Here is a 15,461-nt window from a genome sequence, read left to right as displayed (position 1 = left end):
AGGAGCAGTAAATAGTAAACAGCAAGTTTTCGAGGGCTCCGACTTCTCCGAATTGCGATTCAATGACGTCACATCAACATGGCGACGTAAAAACTAATAACGAGAATAATAGCATGATTTAATGTTAATTCGTATTTTGCGAGATTTTTAAATTAGACTGCCCTTGCATTTAATTTTTTGGCGCTATTCACATTTAATGATCATCTTCACTTTTTAAGAAAATGGTTGGAAAATTCCAACTTCTTAGTCATGAACGTGCCATATGAATGTAAGTGAATGTGAGACGGAAGTGATAACTATGAATGTCATCTCTTTATTTGTCTTTCAGTAAGGCAAAATAAACTCGATTATACAAAACAAACAAAGTACTCAAACTCAAACACAAACACACACACACAACTTGCGGACTCATACTCGTGAGCGCCCCCTAATGGCGAGCACTTAAAGGAACCGTTGTAGGGACGGTGTAGGGACGTCTTGCGTAATGACGCACTCGTCCTCCCGGCCGCCATTGCTGTCTCGTGCAGCAGCGCCGCCATGCGTTCAGGAGTGACCGCTACAAGTACCCGGGCTCTCTACATGTGGCCGGGACACTTTTAAAGCCGTCGCCGCTGCTTGTGCACTTTGTACGCGTTCAGGTTGGACGCGCGGGTTGGTGTTTGTGTTGTTTCAGCGGCTCGTATGCTGGTTGTAGCGAAGAAGCGCCACCGCGGTGTAAGACACGGGCTAGCTGGCTGGCTAAGCCTCTAGGCTAAGGTAAGTCAGTTAATGTATTGTGCACACGGATAGCAGCGCTCTTTGCTAACGCGCATGCTAAGTAACAACACGGCGTCAGTGACTGATTGGATAAAAAGAAATTAAGTCTCAGTGGCTCACCAGCTAACAACTTTAAAAAGTTAGCATGGTGTAGCTAAACCCTTTAAAACGAAACGTGCCCGTGGCTGTGTTAGGATAGTTAGCTTCCAGGCTAATCACACCGACAGAGCAAAACAAGTTTACAACTTGCACAACTTTGCTAACACTTAGTGTAGCTAAGCTAACTAGCATGTTAGCTCTGTACAGACACTTTTGTCTGACTTCCGGTAACACCAGGATTTAATTAGGATTCGGTTGTATCTAGCTGTGTGTGTGTGTGTGTGTGTGTGTTCGTTAAACCTCAAGCAAGCTGTCAGAAATATGAAAAATGAAGCATGTCGGCTACATCACAGGACCGGGGCCTAAGTTTACTGCTGGAGGTCAAAGGTCATGTTGGTTTACATGGAAACCCAGGAGACTTGTGTTGTTTGTGATATAAGGAGCGTGTAAATAACACGAAGGAGCCGGGTCAGGGCTGAGCGATATGACCACACGACACAGATATCGCGATCAAATTAAGACACAATGCAGTGTAAAGAGATATCGTGATAACTTAAAATGTTTTTCTTTTTTTTTAAATTTTATTATTTCATATATATATTTTTTATAATTGGAGCTTATTTATGTATTATTATTAATGAGTTTTTCTTTTTTTTAATTAAATATAATGCTCGTTGAAAGTAGACATTGTGGTGTGAATGCCCTGAGGATTGCTGATCATCTTAGTTTTCATAGAGAAATAGATGGATGGCTGCACTACGCATCATAAAATTGTCTAATATATTTTCAGTGTTTTCCCTCTTCCTTTATTAATAAGTCTGAAAAACACCCCGTATCTTGCTCATGCAGTACAGTCTGTGTCTAAATTAAATATGAAATTTGTAAAGCAAAGAAGGTTTTATTTTGTTGTTTTTTTTTTTGCTTGATTTGTTTAAAGTCAAATAAAACACCGTTGTAATAATTATGATTTTTGAGATGAGTGTAAATATCCAACAATAGGTCATCCACACAGGCTGATTTTATCCTTGCTGTTTAATGTGCACATATCCCACGTACACAAAATGGCTGCTGCACGTATCGATCCTGCAGTCGTTTGGTGCAATACCAACATAAACAGACACTGAATAATGAAACTAAATTGTGTCTCAGATTGGATACTTGTGTTTTACTTAAGACCTTTATGCAGTTCTAACGCTTCTAAAGTTAGTGCTTGAATTTTGAAAAACTTCTTAAGCCTACAGAAAGATCTGTTTTATCTGCCACTCTTCTGGGTTTTTTAGATTTGTGAACATTCTTGTAAACGAGACAGATGATTTTTGTAAATCATGACAACAATCACAATGACTGCAGAGACAGAGTGATTCTGTGTCTTTGACGATACTGTGCCTGGAATTTGACTCAGAAACCTGATGAACAGAGATTGTTTATAGAATATTCCATGCCTATCTAAAGATCCCTAACTTCAGCTTGTTAAATTACTCTTAAATTATTTTTGCCCCTTTACAGACTTTCCTGAGACCAGCAGTGGTGGACACGCTGAGCCAAAGATGCCTACATGTCCCAGAAATGGTGAGTGTGTCTGATCTGTTAATGTGTTTTGGGTTTTTTTCTTGCTTTTTCTGTGATGGTTTGGAGTCCTAACATAAGTCTCCAAACCCATTGTGACCCTTGATAGACATACAAATAAAACACCAGAGCAATTTATTTTTGAGATTATATAATGAATCCAAGCTCAAAGTGCAGGTTTTTAGCTTTACTTTGAGGATATTTACATCTAAATCAGGTGAACAGTATAGGAATTACAGTATGTGTGTGTGCTCATTGACTCCCTTTTTGAGGGACCAAAAGTAATTGGACAGTTGATTGTTCAGCTGTTCCTTGGCCATGTGTGTATTGTTTCCTTATTATTTCACTAAAAGGAAAACAAATAAAGAAACTAGGCTTGATCAAATGTGACATTTCCATCTGGAATCTTGTGCTGTTAACTCTCAATACAAAGTCCAAAGAGCTGTCACTGCCTACGAAGCAACATGTGGCCACCTAATTTGGTGTGGTCTTGAAAAGAAAGAGCAAACTGCTGAGCCCAGGAACGCTGAAAGACCCAAAGAATTGTTTCCCTGGTGAAGAGAAAACCTGTCTATAATAAGAGGTCTGATGAAGAACGCTCTCCAGGAGGTTGGCGTATCTGTGTCATTCAGCTGTCGATTTACCACGAGATATAAACCTCAAAAGCAGGAAGAAGAGATTAAAGTTTGCCTTTAACTGTAAAGTTCTGAACAACATCCTGTTGACAGATGAGACAAAGATAAACATGTAGCAGAATAATGGGAAGAGGTTATGAACTGCTCATGTTCTGTAATGTACCACCTCTTCTGAAGGCGTGGGTGTGTACAGGCGTGTATAGGCGTGCCCTGCTGATGGAACTGCTTAGCTTGTGTTTATTAATGATGTAACTGCTGGATAAAGTGTACACAATCTGCTCACATTCAGCCATAACTCATTAGACAAGAGTTTCAGACCGCAGAAGTTAAACATTTATTTATTTCAAATACGCACCACTATGTGAGCTTACCTTTTATGGAGTTTTGTGGACTTCACTAAATGCATATTCAATTCAGTTTTATTCGTAAAGTGCTTTTAACAGTGGACATTGTCACACAGCAGCTTAACAGGTATATAAAAATGACAAAGTTTAAAATTTAAATTTGTGTTTATCCCTAATGAGCGATCCAGAGGTGACGGTGGTGAGAAGAAATTCCCTCAGGTGAAACTTTGAGAGGAAACTCAAAAGGGAACCTCATCCCCATCTGAGTGACACTGGAGAGTATGATTATAAATACTGTCCTTTCTATAACCGTATAGAATCAACTGGAATTGTGTAACCAGGATCTTTTGAGCAACTTTTAACTAACAGACCAAATATATTTAAATGGAGGTTTTTATGGTGTTACTGTTGCAAGCTTTCAGAAAGCTGTGCCAGGTCTCAGAGCACAAGATCATCTATAGTTTTCATCACTATGCAAGGTCGGCTTTAATATCCTGATAAAAACATGTTTTGATGAGAAAAATAATAACTGTAACGTGTTGTGTGTTGGTAGGTATGCAGAGCGTAGAGGATGCATCTGAGGATGAGGAAAGCCAGCTCTGCCCTATCTGCCTGAACCCTCCCAGGCCTGTGGAGCGTGCTGTACCTGACGCCTGCACCCATGTCTACTGTCTCAGCTGCATCCTACGCTGGGCTCAGGTCTGCTAATCGCAATGTCTCTCTCTCTTTTTCTCTCTCTCTCTCTCACACACACACAGAACAACTGCAAACAAAATTAATCAGCCCCTTTGTTCCACACAGTGTTTTTGTGTGGTGACTATAAGGTGAAATTAATCAACTTAATTAAAAACTGATCACTACATGCACTTCCAAAAGTAAGCCGGTCAGCACACGTCAGTGAGTCAAGCGCTGATTTCTGTGCACTGGGTTAGTAAATGTGTTCCATATACTGTTCTGAAAGCTCTAGTGATTTTGCGTTCATTTCTAACTAAATACAACTCATTTCATTAGGATTTACAGCACCGACAACAACTCGAGTGAAACTTTGAAATATTACATGAATCTCAGAGCTTTGTAGTATAGTATGTCCCATTTTTCCCACTTTAATGACAGTGTAATGACAGCTGCATGAACTACAAGGGTTTTGTAAAACCTCATGATCCATTTTAGATCGTATCCCTCAGAGTATTGTCTGATCACATGCTTCAGTAGAAGAGATTAGACATGAGGGACATCTGATCTCATAAGCGTACATTAACATGCTCAACATCAGAGATTTGCCTAGAAATAGTGCAGAATCTTGAATATTAAATGTTCAACACCCCTTTCTCTATTTTATATGTTTAATTCTGAAACCTTTTCTTTATTTCCAATTTAAATATATAAAAAGAAAGAATGTAAAATCCCAGATTTTCAATGTGGTCTCCGGACCATGCTATAAATTTGTAATGACAGTCAGATTGTTGTAAACTTGCAATGCTTCCAAATATTGATCGCATTGTACATTCATTTTCAGTTTCTTAACTTTCAGTTTCAAATTCATTTATGTACACTTAACTCTGTGCTGACTTCTATTCATCTTTTTCCAAATGAAGTCATAAACTCCAATTGTGGCTCAGCCTGATGATGATAATTATAATCGTAATAGTAGTAATTAGGGATGCCACAATACTCAATATAATATTGAGCCGTTCGGTACGACCTCCACTGTTCAATACGGTTTTACCTTAAAATAATAATAACCATGTGTTTTATTACTCTCTGAACCGCCTGTTTGTGTTTGCCTGTACTGTATGTCTATGCGCTGAGACAGACACGCCTCCCCACAAGTAATTATCCAATCAGTGATCGCTAAAGTTAGGGGCACTTAAACATGCTTGTGATGCTGGTGTCAGATTTCACTCTGACCCTGGACAGAAATACAAGGAAGCAGTGCTGTCTTTCAAATCTGTGGTGTGGGGACATTTCGGATTTGTTGTTGACTATGATGCCGATGAAACAAAAATGCTAAACAAAAAATGACTTTGCAAGCGCTGTTATACACAAGTTACCTACTCGCATGGAAATACTTCCAACATGACCACACATCTGCAGCTCCATCACCCAGAGATATCGCTGTGTGGAAGCAGGATGGCAGAGCAGGTAACACAGGCATCCAAAAAACAACAGTCCCTAACTGATTCCTTCCAGCATTCAGACCCAACTGGTTCCGAGAGACACAAAAAATAATTATAATATAATAATTGCTAAAGGTTTGCAGCCATTTTCTGTGATCGGTGATGTGGGCTTTCGGCAACGCGCAAAAAAATCGAAACTGAATTGGCTAAAGCACAAAGCCTTGCTCTACAGATAGTTGGACCTCGGGGGTAACAGGCAGTTATCTCGCCGTTACTGGTCATTACAGAGCGGATTGGGGAAAAAAAGAGCGCCATACTCCAAACCCGTCCCTGTAATAAAGTCATACAAGCGCTAATTTATATATCTCACTATTTTCAGTACACTATGAATGTGTACAAATTGGTTTTTGCATTTAAGTAAAATAAAGAGAATTGCAACTAATACCATTTTTTTTTTCTTCTTAACATACTTACTGTTCATGTCACCTAAGCAAAGAATAATGAAAAAAACACTTTAATTTGCCAATCCAACCGAACCGAAAACCGTGGGTAAAAAACGCGGTACGTATTGAACCGTGGGTTCACTGTATTGTTGCATACACCATATAGTAGTAGTAATAACTAGTGGTGGTGTTTCATGATAATTATTTTCTCCCATTGATCATTAAGGCTAATAACATTTTACTTATTCTTACGCTCCTGCTGTGTTTGCTGTACCACAGATGCTGCAGATCTGTCCAGTGGACCGCAGACCTTTCAGCTCAGTCTGTACACAGGACCCTTTTCTGGGATACACTGAGGTCAAGATGCATTCTCTCTCTCATTCTCTCTCTCTCTCTCTCTCTCTGTGAAATATTCCTCTCTTACTGCATGTCTGGACCTAATGGACCTCTTCTGTGTCTCCAGATTCCTGTAAAACCTTCTAGCACGTCAAACACTTGTGTATGCAACTCTAAAGAAGATGAAGCACCGGAAAGCTTTTCAGAGTAGGTGTTAATATTTTTGTTCTCCATTCGTTTTCACTGGACTGTTGTTTTGTATGTATTTCACTGAATAATTGTATTGATTGTAGGGAGGGGAAAACCAAAAAAGATGGAAAGGAGGAGAAAAGAGCAAGTGCTGAACTGACATGTAAAATATGTATGTAAACAACATTCCTAAAATTTGAATAGAGTTCATATTTAATTTAAAGTCATTTTACTTTTACACGATTGCTTTTGTTTCTATGAGACTAACATGCAGTTTGTTCCTAACAGGTGATATTGGTTCCTCTGCACTAAAGAAGGTTTGTTGTCTTCTGTATAACATTTTCAGTTTTGAGATCCCTAAATTCTCGAACTAAATGACCCCAAATGGACATTATGAACTTTCTGCTTTCTGACAAGCCCTGACCACTCTACACCTGTTCTTAATGCTGAACTCCTGATTTAAATGTGGAGTGGCTCCCAGTACTTAAAGAAATCAGAGTCAGCAGAACCTGAATTTCTAATGCTTTAGGGAGGAAAAACATGTCAGTTTTTAATGATTGGAAATTTTCACTTTAAAAAATTAGGTTATAAAAATTCACATTAAGGTGTAAAAAAAAAAAAAAAAGTAATTTAGATAGAAAATTCAGTTTAAATAATTTCAAGTAGAACAAAACTATTCCAGTACAATAAGGGGAAAAAATGAGGTTCAGAAAATCAAGTGAAAGTTTTTGATTCCTGCAGTTCAGAGAAAATATTTGGTGAAACTCAGAAAGAGGTCATGTTCTATTGACTTTGATTCCATTACATAGCTTATAGCAACAATGTTTCAGATGAAATTTCAGCTTTCAAGATATTTTCGTCCGTATCTATCTATCTATCTATCTATCTATCTATCTATCTATCTATCTATCTATCTAAAAACTGTGTTTAAATCTCTGCAGGTTGAAGGCGAGACGTGCCGCTCGCAGCTGCTCACTCATCACGGCGCACATGGACGCTCAGCCCAGCAGGGGGAGACACTCGGCATACTCACCCAAGTCATGTAAATATTCTACAGGCAGCAGGCAAAATAAGGGAGATGTTTTATAGTAGTTCTAGATGCAGAGACACTCATATTGAATCCTCTTTGTTCATGCTCTGACCATCAGCACTTTGATTTATTAGCTTTCAAAGCCAGCAACAGCAAATTGTTGGTGCCCAGCAAAAAAAAAACCTTCACAGGGTGCAGTCACAAAGCACCACTGCATCTCTAAGTGCCTGAGATTCATTATAAAACAAGTAAAATTTCACAGAAAGTGCTTAGAAGTAATTTTAACTTGTCTCTACTCAGCAGCCAGAGCAGCTCTTGCTGGGCGGAAACTGGTTGCTATAATAAACTACAAACCATTAAGGTCTTACACATTATGATTTTAATTAGATTAAAATGTTTGTCATTATTGTATAATGGATTTATTTGTTGAAAACTACATGAAATATAGGGAGAAACGTGCTTGTTTTCATTTATATATGCATACATTTTATTTACAACTTAAACTGTATTATTTGGTAATATTTTATATCTAAAATCTTGACTGTAGGTATTTTGTGTTTCATATATCCAAACAAAAATCTATCTAAATACAGTGGCTCTGATAAGAAAATCCAGTCAATTCCAGTTGCTTTCCACTTAAACTTAAAAAAGGATATCACTTCTAATGGCTTCTACTCTTGACGCACGTTATTCAAAAATTGGAGCCTTCGTTAATAACAATGGTTTAATTGTTAAGACATCTATCGGTTATTTTTACTGAGCTCTTTTTTAAAAGCAGTTCATATAAAACTCTTCGATCTAACGGTTGCCGTACAGTACAGAGACGACGGTGATTCCTGAAGATGAGACAGTGAATGAGGAATGGACTGTGTGCTGTAGAAATACAACCGAGCAACAGTGGCTGCCAGTTTCTATAACACCTCCCTCTATCCCAAGGTGAGAATTTTATGTCTGTCGCTGTATTGTAATTGTTTATGGCATTCTGTCATGGACATCCACTGACTGACCTTTTTTTTTTTTTTTTTAATTTAAATCAGCATTCTGTCCAGGCACTGCCCCCATACTCTTCTCCATCAGCCCATATTGCGTCCCTCTCCATGTTTACTGGGATCTGGTTTCCCTGGTGAGTATCCCGGATTGTAATTATACAATGCTAAACTGTGTCTTTGATCAGCAGATTGTTGTAAGGAACAACAGAAGATTGTATTGTATATTGAATTTAATTTTCATTCAGCAAAATTCTTTATACACTTTGCATTTCTCAGTTCTTTATGGAAAGGTTTGTGCAGTCACATGTCCCAAAGGTGAAGGGAGAAGCAGTAAAAGAGGATCTGGATCGAAGAGCTCCGTCAAACAGGCTGAGAATCATACGAGACGCTCATCCCGAAAGACCAAAACTGGGAATGAAGATACTTCATCCGGACAGTCCCCCCAGTCTGACTCCGGCTCCACCTCTCCTGCTGGCAGTGCTTCAAACGACATGCCTGCTTCTACAAGTAAGCAAAAGCTTGCTAGCAAACAGAAGCCTACCACAAAGAGGAAAGGCAGGAAGAAAGCGGCCACTCGACGAACAGCAGTTGAAAAAGAGGAATGCAGCGAGGAAGGTGAGCCGACAAGTCAAGATGAACCTGACGGAGATATGGAGGAGTTGAAGACGTTGGGGACGACGGAGGAGATGGAAGAGGACCAGAGTTCACCAGAGTGTCAGGGAGATGTAAATGAAGGTTCAGATTCTTTTGATCAGGATGAAGAGGAACAAAAAAGTAACACTGAGTCTCAAGAGGAGACTGAAAACATTTTACCTATCATTGTAAAACCGTGTTGTGAGGAAGAAGAGAATGCAGTTAAGCCAAAGGATAATCAGACATCATCTCAGGAGGATCATTCTGCACAGGACACACCCGAGAGAGAAACAGAAGCATGTCTCGAAAACGATTACCAGCGGTTGTCTGCTCCATTAGCTGTCCAGGTGATGCTAGAGGGACCTAGCAACACACCTGAGTCTTTACTGAACAACAATAATTTGACTACTACAACCGTGAGCTCTTCAGAGGCCACGGACCATAATCCAGAATCTGAAGCTGAAGCAGAGCCAGTGGAGCATGAAAATGTAACCAGTGAAGCATGTCTACTTCCTGTGCCTGACAGCATCTCCACTCTTGATACATCTGAAGACTGTTTACAGATGCAAGACCCTTCAATTACTGCAGACACAGAAGATGATGTGTCTCTCGACATCAGTGGTCAGCAGGACAACACTGAGTCTATACCTATGGACTGTGACTCTCCTGCTTCAGAGAACACTTCTCTTGCTGCTGAGATGGTTCTGGAGATTAACAGTGCTGTTGCTGAACCCCAGATATTATCTGCTGACCAAATCCTTATTCAGGATAGAGAGCAGAAGATTGAGGTACATGATAAGTGTGAGCCTGCCAAGGATCAGACATCTTCAAACAGGAGAGATGGTCGGCAACGAAAGTCTCGATTCCACTCGCCCACAACCACCTGGTCCCCTAAAAGCGAGTCCAAAAATGAAGGATCACGGAGATCACGATCCAGGGATCGTAGCCGCAATGCTGGTTCACCGCACAGAAGTCGAGGCCGTGATTACGAAGAGGAGCGAGGGAGCTACAGACGGAATCGCAGCAGAGAGAGGCGGAGCAGGAGGCGCTCCCGAAGTCGGTCCAGATCTCGCTCCAGATCACGCTCAAGATCCAGAAACAGGCCAAATCGGAGAAGCATGTCTTCAGAACGCAGTGATCAAAGGGCACAGTCTCCTCGGAAAAGAGACTCTTGGGGAGGGGAAGGCTGGCGATCTGGGCGTCCCTTTCTCGGCTCAAACAGGAGAAGCAATTCAGATAGACCATTTCCAGCAAGGGAGTTCAACTCTTCGGGTAACGGCAGCCTCTATCCTCCAGAGACCTCACCAGACAGAGGTCAGTCAGAAAACCCACCGTGGGTGAAGGAGAGATCTTGGCTTAATACTGATGGCAGGGAACGAGATCAGCACTTGGAGGAGAAATCTGGTGACTCATCCACAGACTATTGGCCTAGAGGGGGCTGGAGCTCTGAGCAAGGACGTCCCTCTGGACGAGGTCGGGGCAGTCAACGGTCCTATGGCCAGTATGGCGAGTCGGCAGATAACTGGCGGCAGCAGCGCAGCTCTTTCTCAGGGACAACAAACAACACAGGGAGTGACTCCTACAGTCAGTTCAATGAGAACAGGCCAGGAGGGAAAAGAAAAGAGCCCGAGACCTGTGATACACTTTTGGACCGATCAGGATGGTCCGCTGCTTCCAGCTGGGCAGTGCGGCGAACGCTCCCTGCTGATGTGCAGAACTACTACTCACGGAGGGAAAGAGGACCTGGGCCAGGTGGCAGCATCTGGAACAAACAAGAGGACGAGCAGCCTGCAGCTGGAATCTCCAAACAAACTGGTATGCATTTGCTAGATTTTTAAATATGTGGTACCAAATTAATTATAGTACTGTTGGCCTTGCATAACATTTCCTCCTAGAGGGAAGGGTCACTGCAAATCCATATAAAGTTCTGATTGCTTTGTTCTTTGAGAAAACATCACCATCACAATGTCATTCTTCCAGGATTCATCCACAGGGTACATCAACTGAGGGAACACTTTTTGTCAGAATGATGTTCATTGCTGTAGTGGAGTTTTGTAGAACTTGGGAAGAGAACCTGAACCTGGGCACATTGTTGACTTCCATAGTGGTTCAATAGGATAACCATTGCCCAAATATTATGAGAGGAGGATCATTCTTAGTATAGCACTGACACTGACCCTGTAATGCCATGCCAACGTTTTACTGGCCTCTTTATTAAGCAGCCCTTACGCTGTTAAGTCCATCTTGGTGTACTATTGAGAGTATTTCTCCTGGTAGCTGCCGTGTGAACCTTTGATCAAGGGATATTTTAGTTGGAGAACTGTTTTATAATACAGCATTGGTTTTGAGGTCTGTGAGAATTTCCACCCTCCTACGGTCAGAGGCGTTGCAAGTACTGCCTGTATATACACTAGACAGACAAAATTATGTGGACACCTGACCATTACACTCGTGCTTTTTTAACGTCCCATTTGAGATTTAGTTCCATTTTCACTCGGGGTTCCAGTGGGGTCAGAATCAGGGTTTTGTGCAGGACACTCAAGTTTTTCCACTGCAACCTTAACCGCCGCACCACATCTTCATGGAGCTCTGTGCTTTGTGCACAGGGGCATCGTCATACTGGAACAGGGTTCTTTAGTTTATTGCATCAATTTCCTAATCAAATTATGGGATGATTTGAGGTGGATTATTGATGGTGTTTAAAATATTTGCTAAAAAAGGGGGATTTGTCCCGGTTGGTGTGGAAGTGTATTTTAAGACCTGTACACCCAAGACAATTAAATTATGCTGAGATGGGATGCTGTATATTTGATTGTAGGGTCCATTAAACATGTTGGTAAATGGCTTTAAATTATCCATCTCTGATCTTGCTGGTATTAATTATGCTGATATTACTTATATTTTTATTTCAGATCTCCCACAGAGTGAGCCGAACACCCATATACCCAACGAAGCAGTACCTGCCCCTCCCAATGTTCTTCCACATCAGATTAATATGCTTGGAGTGCTGCGCTACCCAATAGGTTCTATGGCACCTCGAGGACCTTCTGTGACTGTCCAGCCAGCCCAGTTTGCCATTCCTACCCAGATACCTGTCCACCTGCATCCATCTGGCCCCCCTCTTCAGATGCATGCAATGGCAGTACAGGGTCTTCCTCCACCTCCTCCACCACCTCCTCCAATACAGCAGGGCAGCCTTACTGTCTTGCCCACTGACCCTCTGCCTCAGGTGAGAGATCTATGTTGTTCTGTATTTCAAGATGCTTTTAAATGTCCTGGTGTGTGTATTGGAATAAGTATTGGTATAATTGTTAATTTCTTTAACCAGGTGATAAGTTTGCCCGGAAAAGGTCCAGTGAAAGCTTCGCCAAACAAGGCTGCAGCATCACAGGCTCATCTTATCAACACATCTAGTGTAGCACAGCCCTCTTCCACCACACAGCCCTCCTCTCACAGCAAAGCCCATGCAGACAGTTCCAAGAAGGAGAAGGTAAGTGTACTGCCCTGGTGGAATGGCTCATCAAACTGGAAGTCTGGGCTGCATTAAAAAAAAAAAATCTGATTTCATTTTCCTCACTGTTTCATGGCAGAAATTACAGATTCAGGAAAAAGCCATCACTGAAGTGAAAGCAGCCATCAAGCCATATTACCAAAAGAAGGATATCACCAAGGAGGAGTACAAAGAGATTGTACGCAAAGCTGTAGAAAAAGTAAGTCAGCAGGTTTTCCCTTTTTTTTTTCTTTTTCTTTTTTTTGTACACACTTTTCAGACAATTGTTCATTTAACCAGTGAATTCTCTACAGTTTTCATTATAGATTTCAGAACCCAAATCTGTGATCAGATAAACAGTCATCAGGTGGTTTTCCATTTCCTTTTAGATATTAGCTTACCCTCATGTACATATATGTAATATGGCAAGCAAATTACACAGAAAATACCATTCATAAATCGTATGTGAGTCAAATATCATCTTAAGTGATCAAACATAACAGGTTTGTTTTATGTGCTGAATATTAGCTAGCTTGGTTAAATAAATTTGTCTACGCCATATTTGGAGATGCAGTTTTTGGGCGATGAACATGAGAACAGATCATTTGTAATATATTGCTGAATGTCTTCTTAGTAATATAACAATAAATTTTGAGGAACAGCTTAACGCTTGAAATCTCTGAGTGTGAACTGACTCTGCACTCTGGTCCGTGAGAGTATGGTTCTCAGGAAGTGTGTAGCACACCACCATGTTATGAGAAGTTCTTCAACAATAGCTTGTGGTAGCACTTTTCAACCAAAGTGTAAAAGTAAGAATTTCAGTGTATGTCTGCAGCTTCAAGTACAATAAAAATGCATACAGTGGATATAAAATGGTTATGTCCTTTTAATATGAGATACCAACAAAATTCTAGTGGAAAGAAAATATTGAAAGGAGGAAGAGGGGAGGTAAAAACTGATTCCCCACTAACGACGCCTTAATTAACAATTTGAGTGCTGCATATCAAGCCAAAGTTGCTTTAACAGTCCACCACTTTAAGACGTATAGATTCCACTCTTCCTTTCTGAAATGCTCCAACCCTGTTAAATGATGAGCAGCTCTCCTGTACACAGCCCTCTTCAAGTCAGGTTTATGGTAGGATTTTAATCTGAGCTCTGTCTGCTGCTGTGAATCCATTCTTTTGTTTACTTGGATTTGATTTCTGGGTGGTTATCATGTGGGAAGGTGAAATTTTTCTTCATCATTTCTGCCAAAATAGAGGAACTCCTAATGATAGCTTCAAATACCAGTCTGTCTCAATTAGAGTACCTGTTTTGGGGTGATTTTTACAAGCTTGGATGATGATGATGATGATGATTTTTGTTTTTTTTGTGAGAAAGGCTGTCCAGTCACCCTACACTGTAGCCCAGACGTGAAGAATATGAGCAATTGCTTCCCAGATTATTGCTGCAGCTCCTTTACTGTCACTTGGCAGCCTCCTTGTTCAATTACAGTCCTGTTCTCGGTGGTGTCACTATGGTGCCTCGTTTTCGTCACTCGTTGATGGCCTTCGGTGTTTCATGTTACATCTAAAGGTTAAAGATTCTTTTGTCCCAGTCTCCTGATTGATACTTTTCACCCCAGATCCTGTACACGTATTCTAAGCTCTTTGCTACTTCAGCAGTCAAATGAAACCAAGTGGCAAGAAAACCCTGCAGAAGCTGCTGATCTTTATTTGGGCTTGATCCAAATCACTTCATTGATTTGCATGTGTATGATGATTACTTTTGAATGCATTTGTTTTATTCTGAGCAGTCATCTTGCATTAAAGATCTGAAATAATTATTCTTGGTTTCATTTTTTACATCGTTAACAGGCTGTTGCTGTAGTTCAGCGCTGCATTGTTTCCTGATCTGAAGTGTTTTGTGTCTTTATCCCTCTTCAAAGAAAATATGTGCAGACTTCAACAACACTGAGTGTTTTACTTTTTCAGGTCTGCCACAGCAAGAGCGGAGAAGTCGACGCCAGTAAAGTGGCCAACCTCGTCAAAGCGTACGTGGACAAGTACAAACACATTCGCAAGAACAAAACGGACAAGAACTGAGGGAGACGTCGCTCTGCTGCCCGCACAAGTGCAATTCCTCCACAGGAGCCCGTGTTCCACCGGCCGTTACGACTGGAGCTTCTTTTCATATCTGAGAAGAGTAATGAAGATTTTTCTATAGATTGCATTATTTTTGTTTAATTTGGATTTCATATAGTGCAAACTGCCCTTTAATTGCTTTATCTGTTGTTCTGGCGCGGCTGCTGTAAACGATCGCTGAGGGGTGGAGCTCACAGATCATATTTTACTCTCAAGAAAAATCACTGTCAGGTTTTTTTTTTTTTCTTCCCATGTTTCTGGCTGTTTTCCAGTCTGTGGCATTGCTGTAAGTGATTTAATCAAATGAACAGAGTTGGTACTTCTGTATCTTTCTTGTCCTCCTTCCATCCCTCACTCTCACACACACAGACACTGTCAAGGACATTAATGATGTAATAGCATTCAAATTCTTTACTTTTTCTACTCAACATAATCTTAATCCTCAATAAATGTCCATTGACAATGTGATTTTTTTTTTTTTGCTATCGGTTCAGCTGGAGATTTGTTTCTATGTGAATCTTGGACATTAGGTGCAGGGAGCCTGTTCACAGATTTTCAATTAAAATATGAACAGAGCTGTTTTAGTTGGGGATTATTGTCCCTCATAGTGCTTTCTGTATCGCACAAATGTATTTATTTACCTCCCAGAGCAAAAAAAAAAAAAAATAAACATGCTCTCTGTTCCCATTTGTATTTTTACCAGCTTCTTTA

General features: G+C 40.6%; 1 protein-coding gene across 1 annotated transcript; it reads left to right on the top strand.

Moving 5' to 3' along the window:
• Window positions 1–529: 529 nt before the first annotated feature.
• On the top strand, window positions 530–15,437 carry scaf11 (SR-related CTD-associated factor 11). Its single transcript, XM_058408767.1, has 15 exons — window positions 530–756; window positions 2,362–2,424; window positions 3,954–4,099; window positions 6,240–6,317; window positions 6,424–6,503; window positions 6,590–6,657; window positions 6,774–6,802; window positions 7,427–7,527; window positions 8,332–8,451; window positions 8,553–8,638; window positions 8,781–10,952; window positions 12,050–12,366; window positions 12,466–12,627; window positions 12,728–12,847; window positions 14,601–15,437. Exons 2-15 carry the CDS (start codon window positions 2,403–2,405, stop codon window positions 14,709–14,711), a joined length of 3,612 nt encoding a protein of 1,203 aa, XP_058264750.1. The 5' UTR covers window positions 530–756; window positions 2,362–2,402; the 3' UTR covers window positions 14,712–15,437.
• Window positions 15,438–15,461: the final 24 nt, after the last annotated feature.

Source organism: Hemibagrus wyckioides, linkage group LG14 (genome assembly GCF_019097595.1).
Source record: "Hemibagrus wyckioides isolate EC202008001 linkage group LG14, SWU_Hwy_1.0, whole genome shotgun sequence".
In the NCBI taxonomy this organism is placed as follows: domain Eukaryota; kingdom Metazoa; phylum Chordata; class Actinopteri; order Siluriformes; family Bagridae; genus Hemibagrus; species Hemibagrus wyckioides.
The sequence above is the reverse complement of the archived record's forward strand: the minus strand, read 5'-3'. Positions and strand labels throughout refer to the sequence as shown.